The 21,773-nt window shown below is 35.4% G+C and overlaps 2 protein-coding genes across 2 annotated transcripts in view; one reads left to right on the forward strand and one right to left on the reverse strand.

The window, feature by feature from the left end:
* LOC136833451 (uncharacterized transmembrane protein DDB_G0289901-like) overlaps positions 1 to 21,773 on the reverse strand; it is a 218,882-nt gene that overhangs the window by 75,809 nt on the left and 121,300 nt on the right. Inside the window, exon 3 of the mRNA XM_067095629.1 lies at positions 2,615 to 2,711. Coding sequence (XP_066951730.1) covers positions 2,615 to 2,711 — 97 coding nt within the window. The remainder of the gene's footprint in view (positions 1 to 2,614; positions 2,712 to 21,773) is intronic.
* The window catches only part of LOC136833452 (cadherin-86C-like), a 207,697-nt gene that overhangs the window by 7,152 nt on the left and 178,772 nt on the right, over positions 1 to 21,773 (forward strand). Inside the window, exon 2 of the mRNA XM_067095631.1 lies at positions 9,338 to 9,452. The gene's annotated coding sequence lies outside the window, so the exon portion shown is untranslated. The remainder of the gene's footprint in view (positions 1 to 9,337; positions 9,453 to 21,773) is intronic.

Raw genomic sequence — 21,773 nt, forward strand, 5'->3', positions numbered from 1 at the left:
GCTAGTGGACGAGCATCGCAAGACTTAAAAAAAAGTTCACACGAATTTTTCCAAGCAATTGCGCCAATCATTCTTCAAAATTGTGTAGCGTTTTCATAATCGCGGCTTACTTTTTTTGTCAGAAGTTAATCATGTTGTGGACACTTTTGCCGGTTTGGGATTTTTGTTGTAGGAACTTGCGTACATGTAAGGCATCTATGACAACCTATGTTTGTTTGTTATGAATGTGTTCATGCATGTCAGGGGCACGTGCAAAAAATAAACAATTTATCCTACAACAGTTACACGAGGAGAAAAAACTAAGAAATATTAACTTGTGTACCTTTTACTCTTGTTTAAGTCATTTATGGCAATGTAAAATATGAATTCAGAAAAATCATGTCATGAATCATCGTGGGACACGCAATCCGCTAAATACCTCGAGTGATATTTGACGGCTGTGAAATTTTGTGATGACTGATGGGTTAAACGATGCTAATTTAATTTACGTAGTTAATTTATGTTTTCACCAGAAAACGCGCATTTTTGTATTACTATACAGGGAATATATTGTTCTTATACCTAATGCTTTACCTTTATAAATACAGCAAAAGTTTTACACAAAAATTATAATGAAACTAAAAACGTCGAAACTTCGGTCCTGCCCCATCTATCTCTTTAATTGCTGAATTAAGAATGAAGACCCTTTGAAAAAATTCCAGAGATTTATAGCCGTTTCATAAAACGCACGTAGTTCACATAGCAGATATAAAACATCAGTCGCCTATTCCATGCATGCAATCGCAAGCTTATTTCAATCCTTTGATCTAATAGGTCTGTTACATTGACATCCCAGCATTTCCGAGAAATCTTTTTTCCCCTCTCCTGTCACAACTTCCAAATTACATGTTCTCTACGTGACCATGAAAATCCCTCGGCTAATTTTAAAAAATTATTTTAAACTTACTTTTCGCACATCCACCTTTCTCATCATCGTAACCCTTCTTGTTAAAATCATCCTCTGCAGGCAATGCATTTCGAGAGCATCTTCCATGCTCATTAGAAACTATACTTGGCTTCCGTAAAGGAAATTCACTCAACAGTTAAACTATAACACCACTGAACGCTAATTCCTTAACTACTACGTATCTCCCGCTGATTTTTTAGAAATGTAACTTTTTACTCTGGTCTCTAATTCACCCATTTCCTTATTATGAGCTCATCATACCATCTCCTGGAATATTTTTTCCTAAATGTTGATACGAATGTGCTAGCACCATTCTTCCCCAGCAATACTAATTTTTATCATTTAATTTTTGGGCTCTCATTCATCGTAGAAAAATTGCTAAAATCCAGGAAAAAAATTTCTCTTGCTAAAACTTGCAGACTTATTCATCAGCATCGTGACTTATTCATCATCAGTCAGCAATACCCGCAAATATCTACTAGTCACACTTCCCATTCTCAGCCTCCTCCACTACCTCTTAAGTTCAAATTTACATTCCTTGCTTTTGCTCTACCTGTTCTCATCGGTCTATGTGGGGTTGATCATTGGCTAACGATATATATATTGTATATAATATATATTTGTTATATCATAATCCAATTTCCTCTTTGAAGGGAGTAGTGCCAGAAAAATGCAGTCTCAGGGTTTTATAGCAAGTCTTTCAAGGTAAAGTTGCTTAACCCCACCAGAAGCTGAAACCAATTTTCAGGTAGGTCAATTTGAGGATGATAGACCGCGAGTGCTCCCGGACCTAGCGTACTTGAGTCGATTGCTTTCCCACTCCGCCGCACCGGCCCACCTCAGTGATTGCGCCTCATGGTGAAAGGCGGTCGAAGAGGTTTGAATGATTCCTTTAAGAAAGTAATCCTCGTGTCATCTGGGGGAACTTTTATATTCGTGCATAAAAACATTTGCAAGCCCATACTCACAATATCAATATATATATATATATATACATATATATATATATATATATATATATATATATATATATATATATATATGTATATATATATATAATTGTGAGTATGTGCTTGCAAATGTTTTTATCCACGAAAGTAAGCTTCGCAGATGACACGAGGATTACTTTCTTAAAAGGATCATTCACACCTCTTCGACCGCCTTTCATTCACATCCATGTACATTTCAATAGCTTAATAGTTCGTGAACATGAATGTGTGACGTTTGATGTTGATACTTTGCATGAAGAGAGTTGGAGAATAACGTAAAAGAGTGATTTTCGGGAAAATGCACTCTGAAAGCAACTGAATAATACGAATTTATGACGAACAAAGACCAAGCTAAGGCTATAGGTTGCTTAGATACAAAAGGCTTAAAGGCCAGTACAATGATTCAAATACTAGTTCCCCAAAGAAACGTAGAAAGTTTTAATGTTCATCTAAGTCTCAGAATTCCAATAACTTTGCCATCATTTCGTAAAAAATGTATTTATTTATATTTATATCTTTTTATTCCAAGGAACGGTTTCCGCTATTACGTGTATGTATGTATGTACGCATAACGCGAAACGCACAATTGTGTACAGACACAAGCTTTTACCTCGTAACTGTTTATTTCTTATGTTCATTCACTGACCCTTTGGAATACCCACATACGAAATGTTCATACCTGGCACAGCCGATTTACTGCTGATGACTCACTGGGGAGGAAGTTCCGTGAAGAAAGCTTACTTTCCCTGGCTGCAAATGTTTTGGGTAGTTCGCATCTGAAATAAATGAATAAATTAAATGTATGGGTAATTAGTATGTTTCAAAGTTTCTCTACCAAATTATACCCAATTTTTCCGTCTTATGTGTTTGCCTTTAGCGTTTTAATCAGTGTACATGTACACACACATATATATACATATATAGAATATCTATAAAACCAGCTTGATGTTAAGGTTACTTTCCTGTCCTTACGCTTATTATCATGAAAAATTTTTTATAAATTTTTATATGGCTTAAAGACAAAATTATAACTTAATTTTTTATTAAGAAAATTTCATTTTATTATAAAATTCATGGCAGTAAAAGGTCACAAGTCATGTCAAGCTAAACAAAAACACCAAATCTGAAGAATGGTCGAAGGCCTAAAGCCCATCTTATGTGCATTGCAGTAATAAAAATGCAAAAATAAAAGATAGCTGAACATAACGAGACTCTCACAGTCTTTTAAGTTACTAAAGAGTACTAGGACTGTTTGTGACTTCGGTAACGAGTGCAATTTCAGTGGAGGAACGAGCATGCTTCCACCTATCACCTAGGTTTCATACCGTTATATATTTTTCTTGACTTTATCGTTACCTTCTTGAAGACTTCTTTGAATTTGATTTTGTTGAAGCCTGAAGCCTGACCACCCAGTTTATTTCACATTTACGATCAAATATAATCGTTGCCTCACACACATACACAAATAATAGTGAATAATAGGCATACTTTACGATATGACTTACCGCAATAAAAACAGAATTAATAAGACTGTTTTGCACCTACCGCTATACGTTACTAGAACGCGATAATCTGAAAATTACCAGTACCTCGAGTTTTTGCGATAACATAAAAAGCTTCTTTTACAAAAAACAAAACCTACACTTGCCAAAATTTGCAACTGTTTCGCAACTATATTTGCTTAAGTTAATCTCCGTAAAACCATTAATCTTCTATTCACTTAAGCTTAGGTCTACATTACTAAATTACGCTAATACGACAACCAACAGCTATGCGGTAGGTTACTACGAGCAAGAAACACTGCCAAGAGACATTAGACCTTTGGTTGTACATGAACGCTATTAAGCGATTTTTTTTACATGCTTGTTTATCATGCTACTGAAGCAGTATGAGCAAATATCGCTTACCACCTTACTTAGCGTATATTTAAGCGATGTCCAAAACTACTTAGAGCTTCCGGTCTTTAGCGGGGTGGGAGTTATTCCGCAGCTGCCACGGCTGGCAGAAGCCAGTTAACGAGCGAACTGAGCACTTCTGAGAGTAACAGGGGCAGCCGCCACGTGATATCCGACGTCGCTGTGTTTGCAGTGTCTCGATTACATAGGTGTTTGAGTAACTTAAATGTGCCACTAGCCTAATTACTTAGAGTGGCCGTGTAGCAAGAATGTCACCAGAATTCCTTTTAAAAGCCGTGGTACATTATGGGTATGTAATAATCATGATTACAATGATCGAATTTACCTTTTTTATATGCACATGTTGGCATGCAAACACTTACGAAGTGTAAGAGCGTGAATAGCCGATAACGGAAAGAGACGGTGCATTTACAGTTTTCCTCTCTTTTTTTCTTTTTGTTTCGCTAAAAGATAAAAGAAATGACAGCGTTTCATTACAATCTGCTATTACAACATTTGAGCGGGGTGTTACACTAAGTAAACGCTGTGCTTTAAGAAACTTAACATTAATTGATAAAGTTTGTAATAACTCAGACGCAAAACTTCCTTCATCATGGCTGCAGTCCACCAGTCGTTGAACACCGGGTACATAATTCACCATACAAGTCAACAGAAGCTCAGGGGATTTTTTTTCGGGAAACGGATCCAAGTCTTTCCTTCATCTGATCAATTTCCGGTCAAATGCTGTCGGGGCGAGGTTGGTAAATTCTGAACACGCCATAGGATTTACACACACACACACACATATATATTTGTGTGTGTATGTGTGTGTATGGATATATATTCAACATTCAGCGTTCCCCTAGCAGGGTGTGGCTTCAGAGACAAACAAGGCCACGATCATTACCTTTTTCACATTTCAGTAACAAAATCATGCAAAGACTCTCTGTGCAGAAAATTTCCACGTATCAGCTGCTTCATACACCTACCGGGAGAACTTCTCAGTAGACGTCAAGCCCCTCACACACACACACACACACACAATACGCTGATCACTTGTCTGCCAGCCATTCTTTCTCTACCTGGATAGTAAGGCCATTCCTCTCCAGTACCTCTTTTGTCCCAGATATCCAGTGCTTTCTAGGTCCTCATCTCCTTCTTACCTCTAAAATATACACGCTTCACCAGCATGCTGTCGAACATTATTTCTGTATGGCTTCCACCATTTAAAAAAAAACATAAAATATCACTTATGTCACCCTTTTACCGAAATATCACTTACAGTATGTTACCTTTTTACCAATTCTTCGGACCCCCACATTTCTCATCCTTTCAATTTTCCTTTCACAAATACAGAACAAAAAACAATTCGTGTCAATAAATTGATTTTTTAAAATCTTTATTCACCAACCACACTCCATTTCAGTAAAGAAGAGTTGGTTCAACAATCTTTGATACCATATGCCAGACTTCATAGCATCGCTATAAGATTCTGTCATAAGGTTATCTAGTTCCTTGCATATCACATACAGCTTTTTTCAGTTGCTCTTTAACGTCTTTCTTGAATGTTTCATTAGAAATACTAGATTCACGTGCCTTTCCCTTTGTCTGAACCCATGTCATTTCCTAATTATTAATCAAAATCCCACCAGAAACCTTTCCTTGTACTCTCGGTGATGTTATGCCCCTATAAGTTTTAGTCTCCTTTGTCACATTCAACCTGACACAAAGAAACATATCCCCTAATCCATCATTTGGAACTTTACCTCATCCTGACACACCTACACACTCAGATCGGCCGCTCAATTACACTTGAACCATGATACACTGGAACTCCCAGGAATGCATTCATTTTCATTCTGAGCTCCATTGTTCATTAACTTTTCTTTGTGCATTTGCTACCCTATATAGCAACTGACTATTCTTACTAAGTTACCGAATCATATGCACTCCTTTATTCTTTAATTTCAGCTACCTGACTTCTCTCGATCTCTCGCATTTCCTTGAAGCCTTATCCATCCTCTTGTATGCCTGCACGTGATCACTTTTGTCAGGTAGTTGTCCATCAAAAAAATATTTTTTTTAATCACTAAACCTCTCATATCCTTATTCCACCAATGAATGTTTTATTTGCCCTTCCTGCCCTCCCTGTTGAATCAGTGACCTAAGCCTAGAATAAATAGAACGCCTCAAGTCTAATCCATGTTTGCATACTGGTAAAGCGAGCGCCATAGCCCTATAGGCATTACGAATGGGTGTTTGCAGTGTCTCTCCGGCCCCTAGTTGCACCCACTTTTTAGCCATTTACCATACCTCTATTCAAGCTTCCTTTCCTCATTCTTACTGTGCAACCTCTCTAACTCCCTCTTTTTCATTGTCTTAGTCATACTACAACATTCTCTATTTTGCAAGAAGCTTCTCATTACCTGGATATTAAGACCTTAGGTAAAATACTGATTGGTTTAGATGAATTTCCTGAAAATCTATTAAGCTAAGCATTGATTCAGCTCGCTAATACTTAGGCGACTGTGGTGGGCGGTAGCCAGCACGGAGGAGGGCATGGGGCTAGGAAAGTCACCCCAAAGTTCTTGCTGAGAACTGAATCTTCTTTTGTTAGAGAAATGGCGTATATATACATACACACACACATATATATATACTGTGTATATATATAAATATATATATATATATATATATATATATATATATATATATATATATATATATATATATATATATATAGTGGATGCCTTGACAGGGTGGTAGCGTGCTTGGCTGGCAGTTGCTACCATGGGTTTTGCTACTAAATTACTGCCTACCATTCGATTCCAGTCAGCTGTATATGGGTAAGAGCATATGCTGGGTCAAACAAACTTCGTTATGCTAGCAACTTTACTCCTAAAGATTTGCTGAGAAAACAAAAGGCTGTCGCTATCCCTCCAGAAATGGGGAAAAAGGTGTATGGTAAAAAACATTTATACATGCATTTATGTATATGTATAAACATACAAACATAATATACAGTATATCAATGTCAAAACAAGTATCAATATGTATGTACATATCAATACAAGGACACACACATATATATATGTATATATGTATATATATATATATATATATATATATATATATATATATATATATATATATATATAGTTAGCAAGATACATATATAAATAATTTAGTGTTGTAATCATAGTTATGATGAATTTCGTATCTTTTTAATATTCCATGGGGGCTAGAAAGGTTTATTTCAACTTCTAATGGTGACTGCTTTCAGATAATGAAAGAGCTGAATTTACTCACCCATTCGGTTTTGGATTAATATTTAAGAGCAAAACCGTTAACACCAGATTATTTATACACTCATCATTTAGGACAATACCCCCGTAGGAGGGTAGTGCCATCAGTGCACCTCATGCGGTGCGCTGTAGGCGTTACTTAGGGTTCTTTGCAGCGTCCCTTCTGCCCCTAGCTGCAACCCATTTCATTCCTTTTACTGTACTTCCGTTCATATTCTCTTTCTTCAATCTTACTTTCCACCCTCTCCTAACACTTGATGCATAGTGCACAACTGCAATGTTTTCCTCCTGTTATACCTTTCAGAACTTTTTACTGTTAATTTCCGTTTCAGCGCTGAATGACCTCATAGGTCCCAGCGCTTGGCCTTTGGCCTAAATTCTATATTCTGTTCTATTCTGTTCTGTTCTTAGGACAACACAAAGGTAGGTTCTCATAGGTGTATTCAGCTGTTTTATTCTACTGTTTAAAGGTACTAGACATAAGTTGATGGAATGTGGCTCATATTCCATGTCAACAAAAAGCGCTAAGTAGTTGCTACAATATAGTGCGGTCAGGGGTGAACATTTCAAAGTACTGAATTTTGTTTGTACATGATTATCATCTTTTGGTGTGCTGACATATTATATATATATATATATATATATATATATATATATATATATATATATATATATATATATATATATATATATGTATATGTATATATATATGTATATATATATATATATATATATATATATATATATATATATATATATATATATATATATATATATATATATATAATGTGTGTCAGCACATCAAAATATGACAATCATGTATAAACAAAATTCAGTACTTTGAAATGTTCACCCCTGACCGCACTATATTGTAGCAACTACTTAGCGCTTGACATAGAATATGGGCCACATTCCATCACCTTATGCCTAGTATCTTCAAACAGTAGAATAAAACAGTTGAATCCACCTACGAGAACCTATCTTTGTGTTGTCCTAAGAACAGAATAGAATAGAACAGAATATAGAATTTAGGCCAAAGGCCAAGCGCTAGGACCTATGAGGTCATTCAGCGCTGAAACGGAAATTAACAGTAAAAAGTTCTGGAAGGTATAACAGGAAGAAAACATTGCAGTTGTGCACTATGAATCAAGTGTAAAGGATTATATAAAAACTTTTAAAACAGTGTCATGCAAAATAAGTAGTCGCATGTGGGTTACATTCTGGTCGTATCAAGTAATTCTACAGGACAAAGTTAAAAAATCGTAAATCTGATTAATTGCCTGTGGACTTCCAGATAATTACATTTTCATGTGCTACGTACCCTACTTTCATATAATCTATTTTTATAAAATTTTTTCCAATTTTACCATGTCGCTCACAGGCCCATGAAAAGACAATGGATATTTTGAGTATCAAGTAACAATATGAAAGGGACACATAAAATAGTTAATATACATCTTGTTCATCTTAATCACCCTCGGAGGAAAGTTTAACGTTGAAACAATCTATTGTCAATAGCTTTGCTTGGATTTTGGCATTACTTACATTAGAAAGTTAAGAAACTGTCAATGAAATGTCTTGAAAGAGAATCGTGCAGTGCATGTCAATTCCTGACCCGTCATGACGACGAAGGGAAGATTCCTTCGCAGCGGGTGCCATAACCCTTACCTTTTCTGTACTTGGTCTCTGGCCGCTCAGAAAGCAGGGTTGAGCAAATAACTAATTATTGTGACACGCGTGATGCACGAGAGACTCAACATTGCATGCAGCCGAGAGAAAAAAGTAAAAAAAGAAAAATAAGTATCAAATCAATGCAGTGAATCATTCATTTTATTGCGTTCGACTGGAAGTCACAGCTGAGGTGCAGGTTTGATGAATGGATTTGTTATTTACATTGTGATAATCATCATCATCATCTTCATTAATAATGGGAATGATATACTCATGGGCGGTCGGTATCCCTGATAGGGAGAATGTAGTAAAGCCATTGTAAGTGACGTCTACACTTTAAAAAAAAAAAATCGATCTTCACATTGTAAATACGGAAGTATGAAATCGGTAAATGGCAAAAAGCAATGTTAAGCTAGACACGCTCTCTCTCTCACTCTCTCTCTCTCTGTCTCTCTCTCTCCCTCTCTCTCTCTTCCATAATCTAGTCCTACAGATTACAAACAATAAAACGTTATCATTTTGACTTTGCAGGTTAATACGATGCCCAGCATGATCTAAATTTGAAGCCATGACTGTCAACCGCCAAAGAGGGACGATGAATTAGTCTGTAAGGATCCCGCCGAGATGAAAATGGCGCGCCACTTGGGTAAGTACCAAACCGTGTACTAGATTCCATGTAACTTGTAAGAAAATATAGATTTACGATTGATTTAAATGAGTTTTAAGGTCTTAGATTAAGAAATAATAATTTCTTGTAATAGGCAGAGAAATAGTTTTCTGTAGTCATCTACCGTATTTGTACATCGCGATGTGTTCGGGGTCGATTTTCAGTTTTTGAAAATTTATTTTCAATTTTCTCTTTATGAATTTTAGGTGTCATTCGATTTAAGAAAATATTCGATACTTGGCATTAGGCAAGGATATTTAATTTAGGCAAAGAAAAACAATAATCCCATGCGAACAATCGACGGAGGAAAGGTAGCCACTAATTAGCAAATTGATACCCAGATTTTTTAGAGTTTGTGTGGAATGGGGAGTACATCAACGTTATTTTGACCCACTTATGATGTATTATTTCCCATTCATTAAATCTCATTCTACTCATTAATCTGTAATTACACGGTGTCTTACAGAAAAACGGGTGGCTAATTGTTTACATCATTACAGGTTGATTATTAATTTCTAGTGTTGAAAGGAGGTCTCACAGTTAACCGAATTTACAACTAAGTTTCTAGATCTCTCAGAAAGTCCTGAAAAGAAGTACATTTTTGAAACGTTGTATCTAGAAAAATGCGCCAGCGCTTGTAATACAACTTTTTATGCTAATTGCAGGCTGAGAAGGGATCGCGAATTTTCTGGTATCTTAAAAGATGTATTTTCAGCTCTAATTAATCACCCACAATTGCATTTGCAATAGTAGACGGACAATATTGTCTAACTAATTGTCCCATGGTAAAGAGAAGTTTAATATAAGCCAGTTTTACTAGCTTTTCTATGAAAGCAAAAAGTAAATGGTACTCGAACACAAATCAACGTCAGTTGTAATTGCATCATAGGAAACTGAAAACTTACGAGTATATGGAGGAATTTCTGATGTTATGGCTTGGCTGTCAGAATGACAGCGAAACACATTGCTCATTCCTTACTGGGAAACAATAATTGCCGAAGCGATGTTGACTATAGCAACGTCAAAGCTGGATTTCATTTTATTAAGCAACACCCAGAGTATGATTCAGAACTTTTGTTGTTATAGTAAATTTGCTATTTAGTAGATGTTTCTCTCTCTCTCTCTCTCTCTCTCTCTCTCTCTCTCTCTCTCTCTCTCTCTCTCTCTCTCTCTCTCTCTCTCTCTCTCTTTTAATGTAAGACATAAGAAGAACTCGCTCATCGCTCAAAGTTATTTCAAATTGTTAAGAAGTCAGAACAAGAAATAGGAGGCGACCGAGGCCTAGCCAAGCCACTTTATGGAAAGAAAAGAATGAAATAATTCATGAAGTCTGTCGTAAGTGACCTTCGATGTGAAATATGATATACTTCGTCGATAAATCAATAAATCCCCATGTGGTGAAGTTTGTCCCTCTCAAACTGAGACATGCTGTAAACTTGAGAAACATGAAAGACATGGAAGATTTCCGATTACCTTTCCAGTTTACAATTTCCGTACAATTCTGCCCCTTGGACAGGAGCCACAACGCGTGGAGGTGGACATCCTTTAACGAAATTTGGGAAAGAAATACGCAAAATAATATGTGAATGAGAGAGAAATGAGACGAACTTTACAAGTTGTTGGTATTTCATGAACTAGTTTTAAAGATTTTTTATTCTACTCAGTCACAAAAAGAAGCGACGAATTGTTAAGCACCTTGAGAATTCACCTTGCTAGTATGAATGAATACCTTACAAGCCAAACAAACGATAAGGTTCATTGATTAAAATATATTTTCATCATAACTCAAGAGGTCTGCCGCAGATAGGTCTTCCTACTTAAACACTTGAGATTTTATGCCATGCTCTCATGAGGTCATATGAATTTTAAAATCTCTCCGTTGAAGGGGCTGTGTTCATTTTTAAACAGAAATAAACGACATTATATCCCGCTTAAAGTCAGACACACTATAATATTTTCTCAGGCAACTTTCACGCATGCAGTCTAAGGAATTTCTCCGAGGAAGGCGTCGTCAGTGATCTTTGATGTCACGTCGCTGAAGAACTTGAAATAATTCAGTCAGTCTCTCTGTAAGGATTTGTTGGGTTTCGCATGAGAACATGTTTGCAGACTAGGAGCTCAAACTCAGATATATTTCCACTGAATTCACCAGTCGTTGGAAAAGGGAAGTAAATACTATGGCATGTATGTTACATCCAAGGTATTATGATTGTTCGATTATATTCAGAGCATTAGACCAGTTTTATTTTCAACTACTAAACTTAATGTTGTACGATGTATAGTTTATAGTGGTGCTATGGCTCCACTAAATCATGTGTTGATAAACAAATACTTTCACGGTTAAGCAAGAGGTGAACAGGTACTCAGAGCATGAAACGGCTTTTTTTTTTTTTTTTTTTTTTTTGGAGCTGTCCAAATCTATGCAGTATAAAAAAGGAGGTTTTTTTAGTATCACTACATCTTGCCGGAAAACTTTGGAGCTAGTTGTCCATAATGGACTGTTTTATTCATGAACCAACGTTACGAAGTAGCCTCAACTGGTGGCAGAAATGAAGCTAAGTTCTCGCTTGCGTATCAACGCTGTCATGAACATACGCAAATTTGGATACTGTTCGTTGCTACATGGTACAAAGTTTTGGGGCAAGATGTTAGAAGATCCCGGGAAGCATGTTCATGTGACACTGCCCTTACTAGTCGGGAACCATGAGGTATAAATTCATTTTAATACTTGAGAATCTGGGTGATCATTCAAATATAAGTTAGTGGTCTGTCTTGAGGTGGCACTCAAGTTGGTGTGTATGGATACTCAACAAGATTTGATGGCTGTGGTTGGAAATGGAACTGTTGATAGAAAACAATGGAATATGAAGAATCCCCTCCTGTCTTGCAGAGACGCCTTTTCAGCTTATTTTGAAAATCACAATTCTTTGTCATTGCTGCGACATTCCACGGTATTCAGTGACCAATGGGATGTTTGCTCTCCCAGTCTGAGATGTCCGTCTAGTTGATGGATGAGTACCCGTCTGGTTCGCAGAGCATAAGGTCAAACAAATATTTTGCAAACATTTTTCGTGGATGACTTTCCTTTCTTCTTAAACATTGTGTATCCGATTTACATTTTGTGGTTTTCGCTCTGCACTCAATATTGATAGTTTTATTTTCTATCGTTTATGTCAAAGTAGACAGCTTCGGTGTCATAGGTAAAAGCGTTCTCTGGTCCAGACGGCTAAAAAAGTGACTTCGGTAAGAGGCTTGCAGCCTCATCCTGTGCAAAAACTGCAGACGCGTAGAAGTTTTCTATCTCCTTTTTAATTACTAGCCGCTAAGGTAACGACTGCTAGCTATAAACATCTTCCTACATAATTGAATTTTGCAAAACTGCGAAACTGACATGTTACTATATTTTATTTTGGTATTGAATATAACGTTAATACTTAAATTTATATATGAGTACATGATCAGTTTAGAGTGAGCGATGGAAAACCCAAATGATTTCTATACTTATGTGCAAACTTTCTCGTATTTTGGTCCGTAACTAGATCTTACTATTTGACTCGGCGAATAAGTTTGTAAAAGGTGCATGCTAATGATCAAACCTTTTGATTTTGAAAGTCTTCTTAATTAAAAAGCAACACTATATATATATATATATATATATATATATATATATATATATATATATATATATATATATATATATATATATATATATATATATATATATATATATATATATGTTTGTAATTCTCAGTATTTATGAAGATGCCATAATAAGCATTAGACTTATTCGAATTATATAACAATCAATACAGTGATACCATTTTTCTCGTGCTAGAGTCATAGCAAGGCGTCATTACACCTTCGATCCACGTCGGTGGATGATGTCATGATTAACATACGTCCGCACAGTCCCCATTGTAAATAATAAGCTGGTACGTCTCACGGATCTTTGATACAAGGCGTTCATTGGACCGTGTAAATCTAGCTGATATTCTTTGTCTTAATGTTGCGACCATATAAATGTACCAGTTACGTCTCTTCTTTTCATTACTTCGTCATCACATTTCGTCAGTATTCTTGCAGGCGTTTCACTTGAAACTGACACGGTTCTCAGAAGGATTTGTTTTGAACAAGTTACTTAATATTCCATTTTAGTCTTGTTGTTCGTTGCAGTTTTTCTTTTTTTTTGGTGGGGGGTTAGTGGCTATTTTCATCAACAAGAATAGGAAGCCTAGTACTCTGAATGTTATTATGGACATCCACGGAATCAGTAAAAGACCCTGACAAAGCTTCCTCGAGAAGCATTCCCTCAGTCCTCTTTGGCGGCCACATCTCTGTTTATTTTTCCTCTTTTACTTATATTTTCCATTATTATGCAGGTATATCCTGTCATGATATAGTAACGCCCACATTTTTTTTAGGTTTGGAAAAGCCAGGCAAAAGTGATTGACGCATTTTTATGCATGCATAATCACTGAAAGGCTGACTCACACGTTTATTGATCTTCAGAGTAATCATAATTGGGCAATGCTAATATAGCAAAGCTATTAATTGTCATGATACAATATAACAACCTCATAAGCTCTCTGTGTATAGAATTTCTCCCCTTATTTACATCCATAATTTTCAGTTTTACTAAACTCGTCGCCTTTCCATGAAGCAAGGTGTAAATGAATTGGATTCTAACGGTCATTGATAGTTCTGTCTTCTAGCAAGGCATTTTTTTTTATGGAGGAAGATAAAATTTCTCTAGGCCCTCGTAAAATATTATCTTTTTTTAAGTTTTCATTTATGCTTTTCCGTTATTTCACCCGAAATAATATAGAACCCATCCAATAATCTCAAATAATAGCACTACCGATAAACGAAACGAAGAGGGGGAAAAAGTAATTAGAAGACACATGTAACCATTCCGCGTCTAATATTGCCAAATTTGTGGCTATTCATACCATACCAAAGACCTATGTGGACGATGGCCATATAGAGTCCACGAGCAAATAGGCAGAAGACTAATAGAAACAGAGAATGTTCAAGATATTTGTGAGTGATTGCAAGGGGAAATTATTAATTACCACAACAAAAATGAAAAGCGAAGGTTCCGTTCGTAAAATTTACTAAGCTTTACAAGACAAGGCATCAAAGACATTCTTTAATGTTTTCCCATTGCTTTACATTTCTATGTTGTTAGTAACTGCTAAATAACCATCGTACTTTGGCGGATGAGCACCTGCTGTCTGCTTGTGCCTTTGAATTTATTAACAGAAAATTTCGCTTTATCTCCTTTTTACTCTTTTTCTTTTTTTCTGTTTGTCCATTGCTTTATGAATCATGCAGAGAGAATAACCGAAACATGTCTGGTAAAAAGACATTTCCTTAAACAAAAATATTTTACTTTTGCATAGGTGATAGGTTTCTGAGCCATCGATTTTTTTGGAATTTTTTTTTTACAAAAAAATTATTTTTCAGTCTTATTTCTTATATATTGGCCATTTTATTGCAGCATAAAACAATTTCAGTGTAACGACGACGCGTCTGAGGTAATGCCAGGAACCAATGAAAGCTCTCAGCAGGCGGTAACCAGTTTTCTCTTATAGGTCAAGAAAGCAAGTCGGAACACCCAGTACCACTAACTCTGAACTCTGAAGCCTGCGTTTTTACTTTACTCCTCTTATCGCTTTTTTTTTCTCTGAGAAAAGACGTCAATTTTAGAGAAGCGTCTACGCAAATATTTTGTAATAATCAGTATTTTGGTACTATTCGCTGCAACTCGCTCGACCTAAAGAATTAAGATAGTCATGGCGTTGCATATAAATCCTAGGTCTGTGGAATATTTGATTCGAAAATTATCATGTTTGAAATTCTTTCGACTATTAATTTGCGATACCACATGTAAAGAGGAAGAAAAATGAAAGAAATAAAAAGCAAGACGAAGAGGAAGATGAGGATTTATGTTCTTACCAAGGTTTTCTGCGCCTTAACGTTAAAATCCGCTGGCAAACATGTCAAAGCAAAACTTCAAACGGTAAGATTCGTTCGCTCATTTCTGTCGATATAACAATACAGGGTCTGTGAACATAAATATTACGTAAGCAGTATAGAATACACAATAAACGTTTTATTCTAAAATAGATGATACGGTAATTGTAATCTATTAGAGAGCAGAACTCCAGTCCATCGTTGTTCTCAAAGCTACCTTATGACAAGACAGCTGGACGCTCCTAGAAAATAACCTATCGAATGCTAGCTCATAAAGGTTATATTCCTGTGCGTTTTCACTTGCCTTTGTTATATAGAATGAGCGCGTTAATAAGGCATTTTGAAATTTATTAAGTTGAGTATTAAGGTTGATGTTTTTAATCCCTTGTAATCCCAAGGGCATGAAAGCATTGTCTCTGTGACCTTACGACACGAGGATTAATGACTTTTTGGCACGGTGGTCGCAAATCTTATGAAGCTTAAGCAGCGTTATTATTTCCCAGCAAGCACAAGCATTTGGGGTGGAATGGTCATTTGACGTGAGTCAAGGTTAACAAGCCTCATGCCAAGTACTGCTTTAAGCTTGGGTGGCATGGGAATAAAATGGACGTTTTTCCGTTATTACAGTGGCAAAGACGTGTTTTTTTTTATGTGTGTTGCCCAAGGTTACCGCAAATTTAAATTTTTTCGACAATTTTTTTTTTAAGCGAAATTTACATCACTTTTATTTTATGACCTGGTATCTCTCGTAAACTATACTGAGATGTCGGATTTCCCAGAAGAATCTTAATAAAAAACCGATGTATATAATTTAAACGTAATTTCAAGTCTGAATATGAAATTCCGACAGCTGCGGCAGTTAGTTGTCATTTCATTTTCTTGTGAATTTGTTTAAAATACGCTTGAGTCAGAGGACGGATTTCAACATGCGTTACGTTATTTCGCCCGCAGTCGCTAAAATTTATTGGGTATAATCGCTATCAAGACTACCCGAGGCTTTTAAATTTTACATGCGACTTTGCTGCGGAAACTTTTTTTCTTATTAGTACCAGTTCGTAGAAATTATTATCACAATTGTTCTTTTAGATCCTAAATTTTCTAAACAAGATTGTCACCTGACAACCTACAGTTGGCACGTTTAGCAAGGATAGTGTATACGAATTTCTCTTTCAATATTCTTCATATTACTATACACACTGTTTTCGTTTACATTAGTGACGAATAAACACAAACTGGCCCTCATTCCAAAACTTTTATGTACATACAAACAGCAAAATTAGAAAAGATGTCTATTTATGTATATACGCGCTCATGTATACACATCATGGACACAGATTCGTGGTAAGACATCTGTGTATTCATTTGTGCATCCTTTATCTTTTTATGCGTACATATATGCATACGCGTAACTGGATATCGTGGGCTTAATCGCAAACCCCGTTTTCCCCCAAACCTGAAACCTGTTAGGAAAGTTGAAATTCTCTTATTTTTCATAATCTCAGGTTACTGGACTGAAGCGAATAGTTTGTAGTTCTTGTTCTGGTGGCAGCTAAAAAAAAAAAAAAAAAAATTGGTCAGTAATCTTGGAATCGTTGGGTACTGATTGTTTTAAGTTAGTTTGTTGTATCTAATGCAGTGTTAGTTGCTGGCTTGACTATGCAGATACTAGGGTTATTTCCAGAGCAACAAGGTTGTGCCGTTGAGACATTTTCCTACATAGCGTGGAGAAACATTGTACTATAAGTTTACTAATTTGCTAGAGGAAACGAAAAGATCGGAGGTTTTGGTCTAGCAATGAAAATTAGTCACATTTTAAAAAGCAGTTTGGTTTGTTTCACTGAGACTTTTATTATTAAGGCATTGTGTTTCTTTAAGGAAAAAAATCCGGATACATAAATGAATAATGCGTGAAGACAGAAATTTAAGAAAACTAAAGTAAAGTCATGCCTGGAACAAATGAACCTAACTCAAGAATTCCAGTTTCCAAAGAGCATCGGTTCTAAAGCAAACGGAATGAGACAGCAAATGAATTCTGATTTCCTGTTGCTGTACAAAATCTACATAGTTAAAGTTCAAGTCTTGGGGCGAATGAATTCTGCAGCAAGCTCCAAAGCTTTAATTGGAATGCGGATATCTTGTCACAAACGATGAAGGTGAGATAGAACGTATGGCAATCAAAAGCCAGCTCAGTCTGTTACCGTAGGATTTCGCTAACCAATTCTTAAAAAGGAAAATCAACTACGCCAATTACGAATTAAGAAGTTCTTGTAAGTTTAATAAATTTTTTTAATCGAGAGCCTTGGCAGTTGTAGAAATCTACGGAACGGGCAGGAAATTTTATCAGAATGCTATATTCGAAGAAAAATGACGATCGTGCTCATCAACCTGTCGTTAATTACCCGCCCTTTCATTACCGTGGGTGTCGCTAATGATCTAAATTGCGTTAACGATTTTGTGCTTAATCACTCACAGGTTACCTTGCTGCTCACGGCTGATAGCCGTGTTCATGACCTTTTTTTTTTGCCGTTATTTGCCTTTGTTTAAATTCCAAGTAGAGTAATGCGTCATGGAAGTTTTTTTAAGCAATGTCATTAATCAGGGTACGCTAGCGCTTGTGAGGCAATCGTAAATGATTTATTACGATATTATCAATTATTTCCTTGCATATATTACTGATATCAGAATTCTGCTTGCACAACCACATATGATCTTACATACGGGGCAGATGGTAGTGCGTATTATACAGTATGCTGTTAATTACTGATATTCTTTTAATTTAATTCTCCTTCGGACTTTCATCTTGAATAGTTAAGATAATTTTGAAGACAATATATGGAACTAGGAACAAAGGGGTGATAAGGGGAAAACGAAAATTTTAATGAGCTCCTATGTCCTTTCACTCAAGCACGCCCTCACCTTAGCGGTGCAACACAAACTGCTGTGATATTTTTCAGTATACTTCGAGGTGAGTTATACTGCGCCTGGGTTAGAATTTCCATCTGCCTAATTATTTGATTTTGTTCACATTATCATGGCACAAAAATTCAGTCCTGCCTGAACTTTTGGGAAATTTCTCTATACCGTTGTAATTTTTAGAGGATATACCAAGGGATTAATTCAAACCTCTGAAGCTATTAGAAATGCTCCAGCCATTCTAAATATTACCTGGTTATTTGATAAACATTTGATGTAATTTCTTTATTTTTACCGATCATTCCTTGATTGACTGACTTGTTCACTGTGAGACTGACTGAATGGTTCTGATATCCTGACTTTAGCTTAAAGAAAATAATAACGCAAGCAAATTTTTGTTACAGCCTCCGTACACTGAAGATTCTTTTTCTTCTATTAGAATATGGAATTTAACATTAGAAATACTGAAATTTCTATGAGTGAAATGTTGTTTGTGTTCTATATCTGCGTTTTAAGCTTTTTGGGAACAGGAAAGTTAATACTCTCAGTTAAACGGGTATTCCTCTTCCTGGGGGAATATACAACCATGCACACACACAATATATATATATATATATATATATATATATATATATTTATATTTATATATATAAACGGCTCTTGATAATATATTGTTGCAAGAACGTATGTAATAAATACAGAGGCAAACAGGGCCTGTAATGTTACGACCAGTTTGCAATACTGGAACTAAAACATTCGTTTGGATTCCTGTCACGAACGCCAATATAAATTACCTACAACTACAGCCGAAAACAATAGCAAGTGGCAAGACGTTAGACTAATGTGATGATATGTATTTACATTAGCATAAAACAAAAACAAAGTTTGATAGAATATCTCTTTGGTGACTGCTATTGGAGCATTTTATTCAACATGTAAATAAAGTCATTAAAGAGGCCTAAAATTTAGGCGATTAACTTGCAGAAAGCTTTCTCACAACAATATGGATATGTAAAAAAAAACACACAACAAAGACATAGCCAGAAGGAAAAAATAAAGACGGAGTTAGACAAAACTTCTAAGAATTCGAATGACTCACCTTTCTTCTGGCCGAAAGCTTATCATCTTTCAACGAAAAGGAATCTATCGACTTTTTCATTAAAGCGATTCATCGGTGTGTTTTAACCTGTTTGTCTTCATCGTGTTTCGTGCCAATTTCTCTCGTAATTTGGATAGTTTCTAATATATCAGAAGATAATGTAGGTTTTCTCATTAACTTGGCGCGTCCTCATGTGAGGTTCTTCCCGCTGCCTTAGATAAACACAAATCAAATTACTTTCAGCAGCTGAATAACCCTCAGTAATTACGCTCTTGGTATAATTACATCTAATGAGCCTAACCTAAATTTATAACCAATTATCCTCTTTTGACTGTGATGCATATATATATATATACCATCATAATAAATGAAATGATTTACATGAGAAGAAAACGAAATATTTATGCAATAAATTGTAAATTAAAAATACTGTTTCCTTCATAAGTAGTATATATATATATATATATATGTATATATATACTCATATAATATATATATATATATATATATATATATATATAATATAATGATGATGACACATATATATGTATACATTATATATATATATATATATATATATACATATATATATATATATATATATATATATATATATATATATATATATATATATATATAACAACTATATATTATATAGTTTGTTCTGACACAATAGCTAGTCTGTTGTTGGTGGCTAAAATTCCTAGTAGAACTCTCAGAAACACGCCAAAAAGGAACTGACAAATTGGTCCAGGGCGAATATCGTTGTTCTTTTACCGAGTTAGGGTGGGGATTGTAGAATCGTGGGTGTCAGATACAACATACTATAATCAAGTTCTCTTCACCGAAGCTTGTAAATTGCCACTGCGCAAACATAGATTTTATAGCTATTTTAGATTTGTTTTTGCAAATCACAAAATATACTGTAATTACGTGAATAAAATCATTGTGCGATTAAAACGTAGGGCAAATAAGGAAGGAAAATCTCTATAAAAGAGCTGGCAAAGTTTATCCATATATTCTTTTGTGTTGAACTGTGATAGTGTAACTTTTATAAACTATATTTATCATTAACGTCGTCCAGCCTGGGCCAGCCTCTTTTACTACTGACCCATAGACAAATATGCAGATTAAAGCTACCTAGGTTCGAGCTCTGGTACTGTATGTAACATTCCTTTGGGCGGGTCCAGGAAGCTTCTAAGTGGGTCCTGGGCGGGTCTTGCTTTTTGGCCATTTCCATATATTACCGTCTTTTTTATTATAAAACATAAAATTCCGAAATGGATAAGTGGAAACACCAAAATTCGCTATGGCATGGTAGAATCTGTAAAACTGAACGGCGACCTGACCATATTTCATTTCTCTCTCTCTCTCTCTCTCTCGGTACACGGTAGGTATTATTAAAGTCTTTGCAGCGTCCCTTCGGCCTGTAGCTGCACCCACATTTTTGCCATTTACTTCACCTCCATTCCCGTTTCTTTTCTTCAGTCTTGCTGTCCAACCTCTTACTCGTTTAACTATGGAATTTTCTCTCAGTTCCACCTCTAGATCCCTGTACCTCATCTCTTTATGTTCTGGATCTCTTTATCTTGCTGTCTAGCCACTCCAGCTCCTTTTTTTTCACTGTCTTAGACGCTGAATATCCGAAAGCACCTTAGTGCTTGGCTTGACATCACAAATTTCATAAATCAAATCTCATCTTCTCTCCTCAATATATGCTGTATATATATATATATATATATATATATATATATATATATATATATATATATATATATATATATATATATATATACATATATATAAATATATACATATATATAAATATATACATATATATACATATATATATATAATATATATATATATATATAATATATATATATAAATATATATATATATATATATATATATATATATATATATATATATATATATATATATATATATATATATATTTATACATAATTCATAATCATACAAAATGTGTAACAACTTTTCTGACGTATGACTTCCCGTCGTTTCACTCAAGGTCACTCATGGTTCTATGTAAGTAATGATAAATCACTGGAAGGAAAAAAAAGTTTAAAGCAAGTTGTTCCCTGTGGGTACATATAATAAATACACACACACACTGGTGCAGTAACACGTAAACGGAGAGAGCAAAGAGGCGCTTGCTTATCTATTCGTCCCGATTGTCTAGCAAAATGATTAATACGACTGGGTTACTATCTAAGAGTACTATTTCAGGAGCATAAGTTCAGGAAGTCCCTGGATAATTATAGAGAAAAGAAATCTTCTAATGGCTCCCG

This window comes from Macrobrachium rosenbergii, chromosome 51, assembly GCF_040412425.1.
Source record: "Macrobrachium rosenbergii isolate ZJJX-2024 chromosome 51, ASM4041242v1, whole genome shotgun sequence".
Taxonomy (NCBI): Eukaryota; Metazoa; Arthropoda; class Malacostraca; order Decapoda; family Palaemonidae; genus Macrobrachium; species Macrobrachium rosenbergii.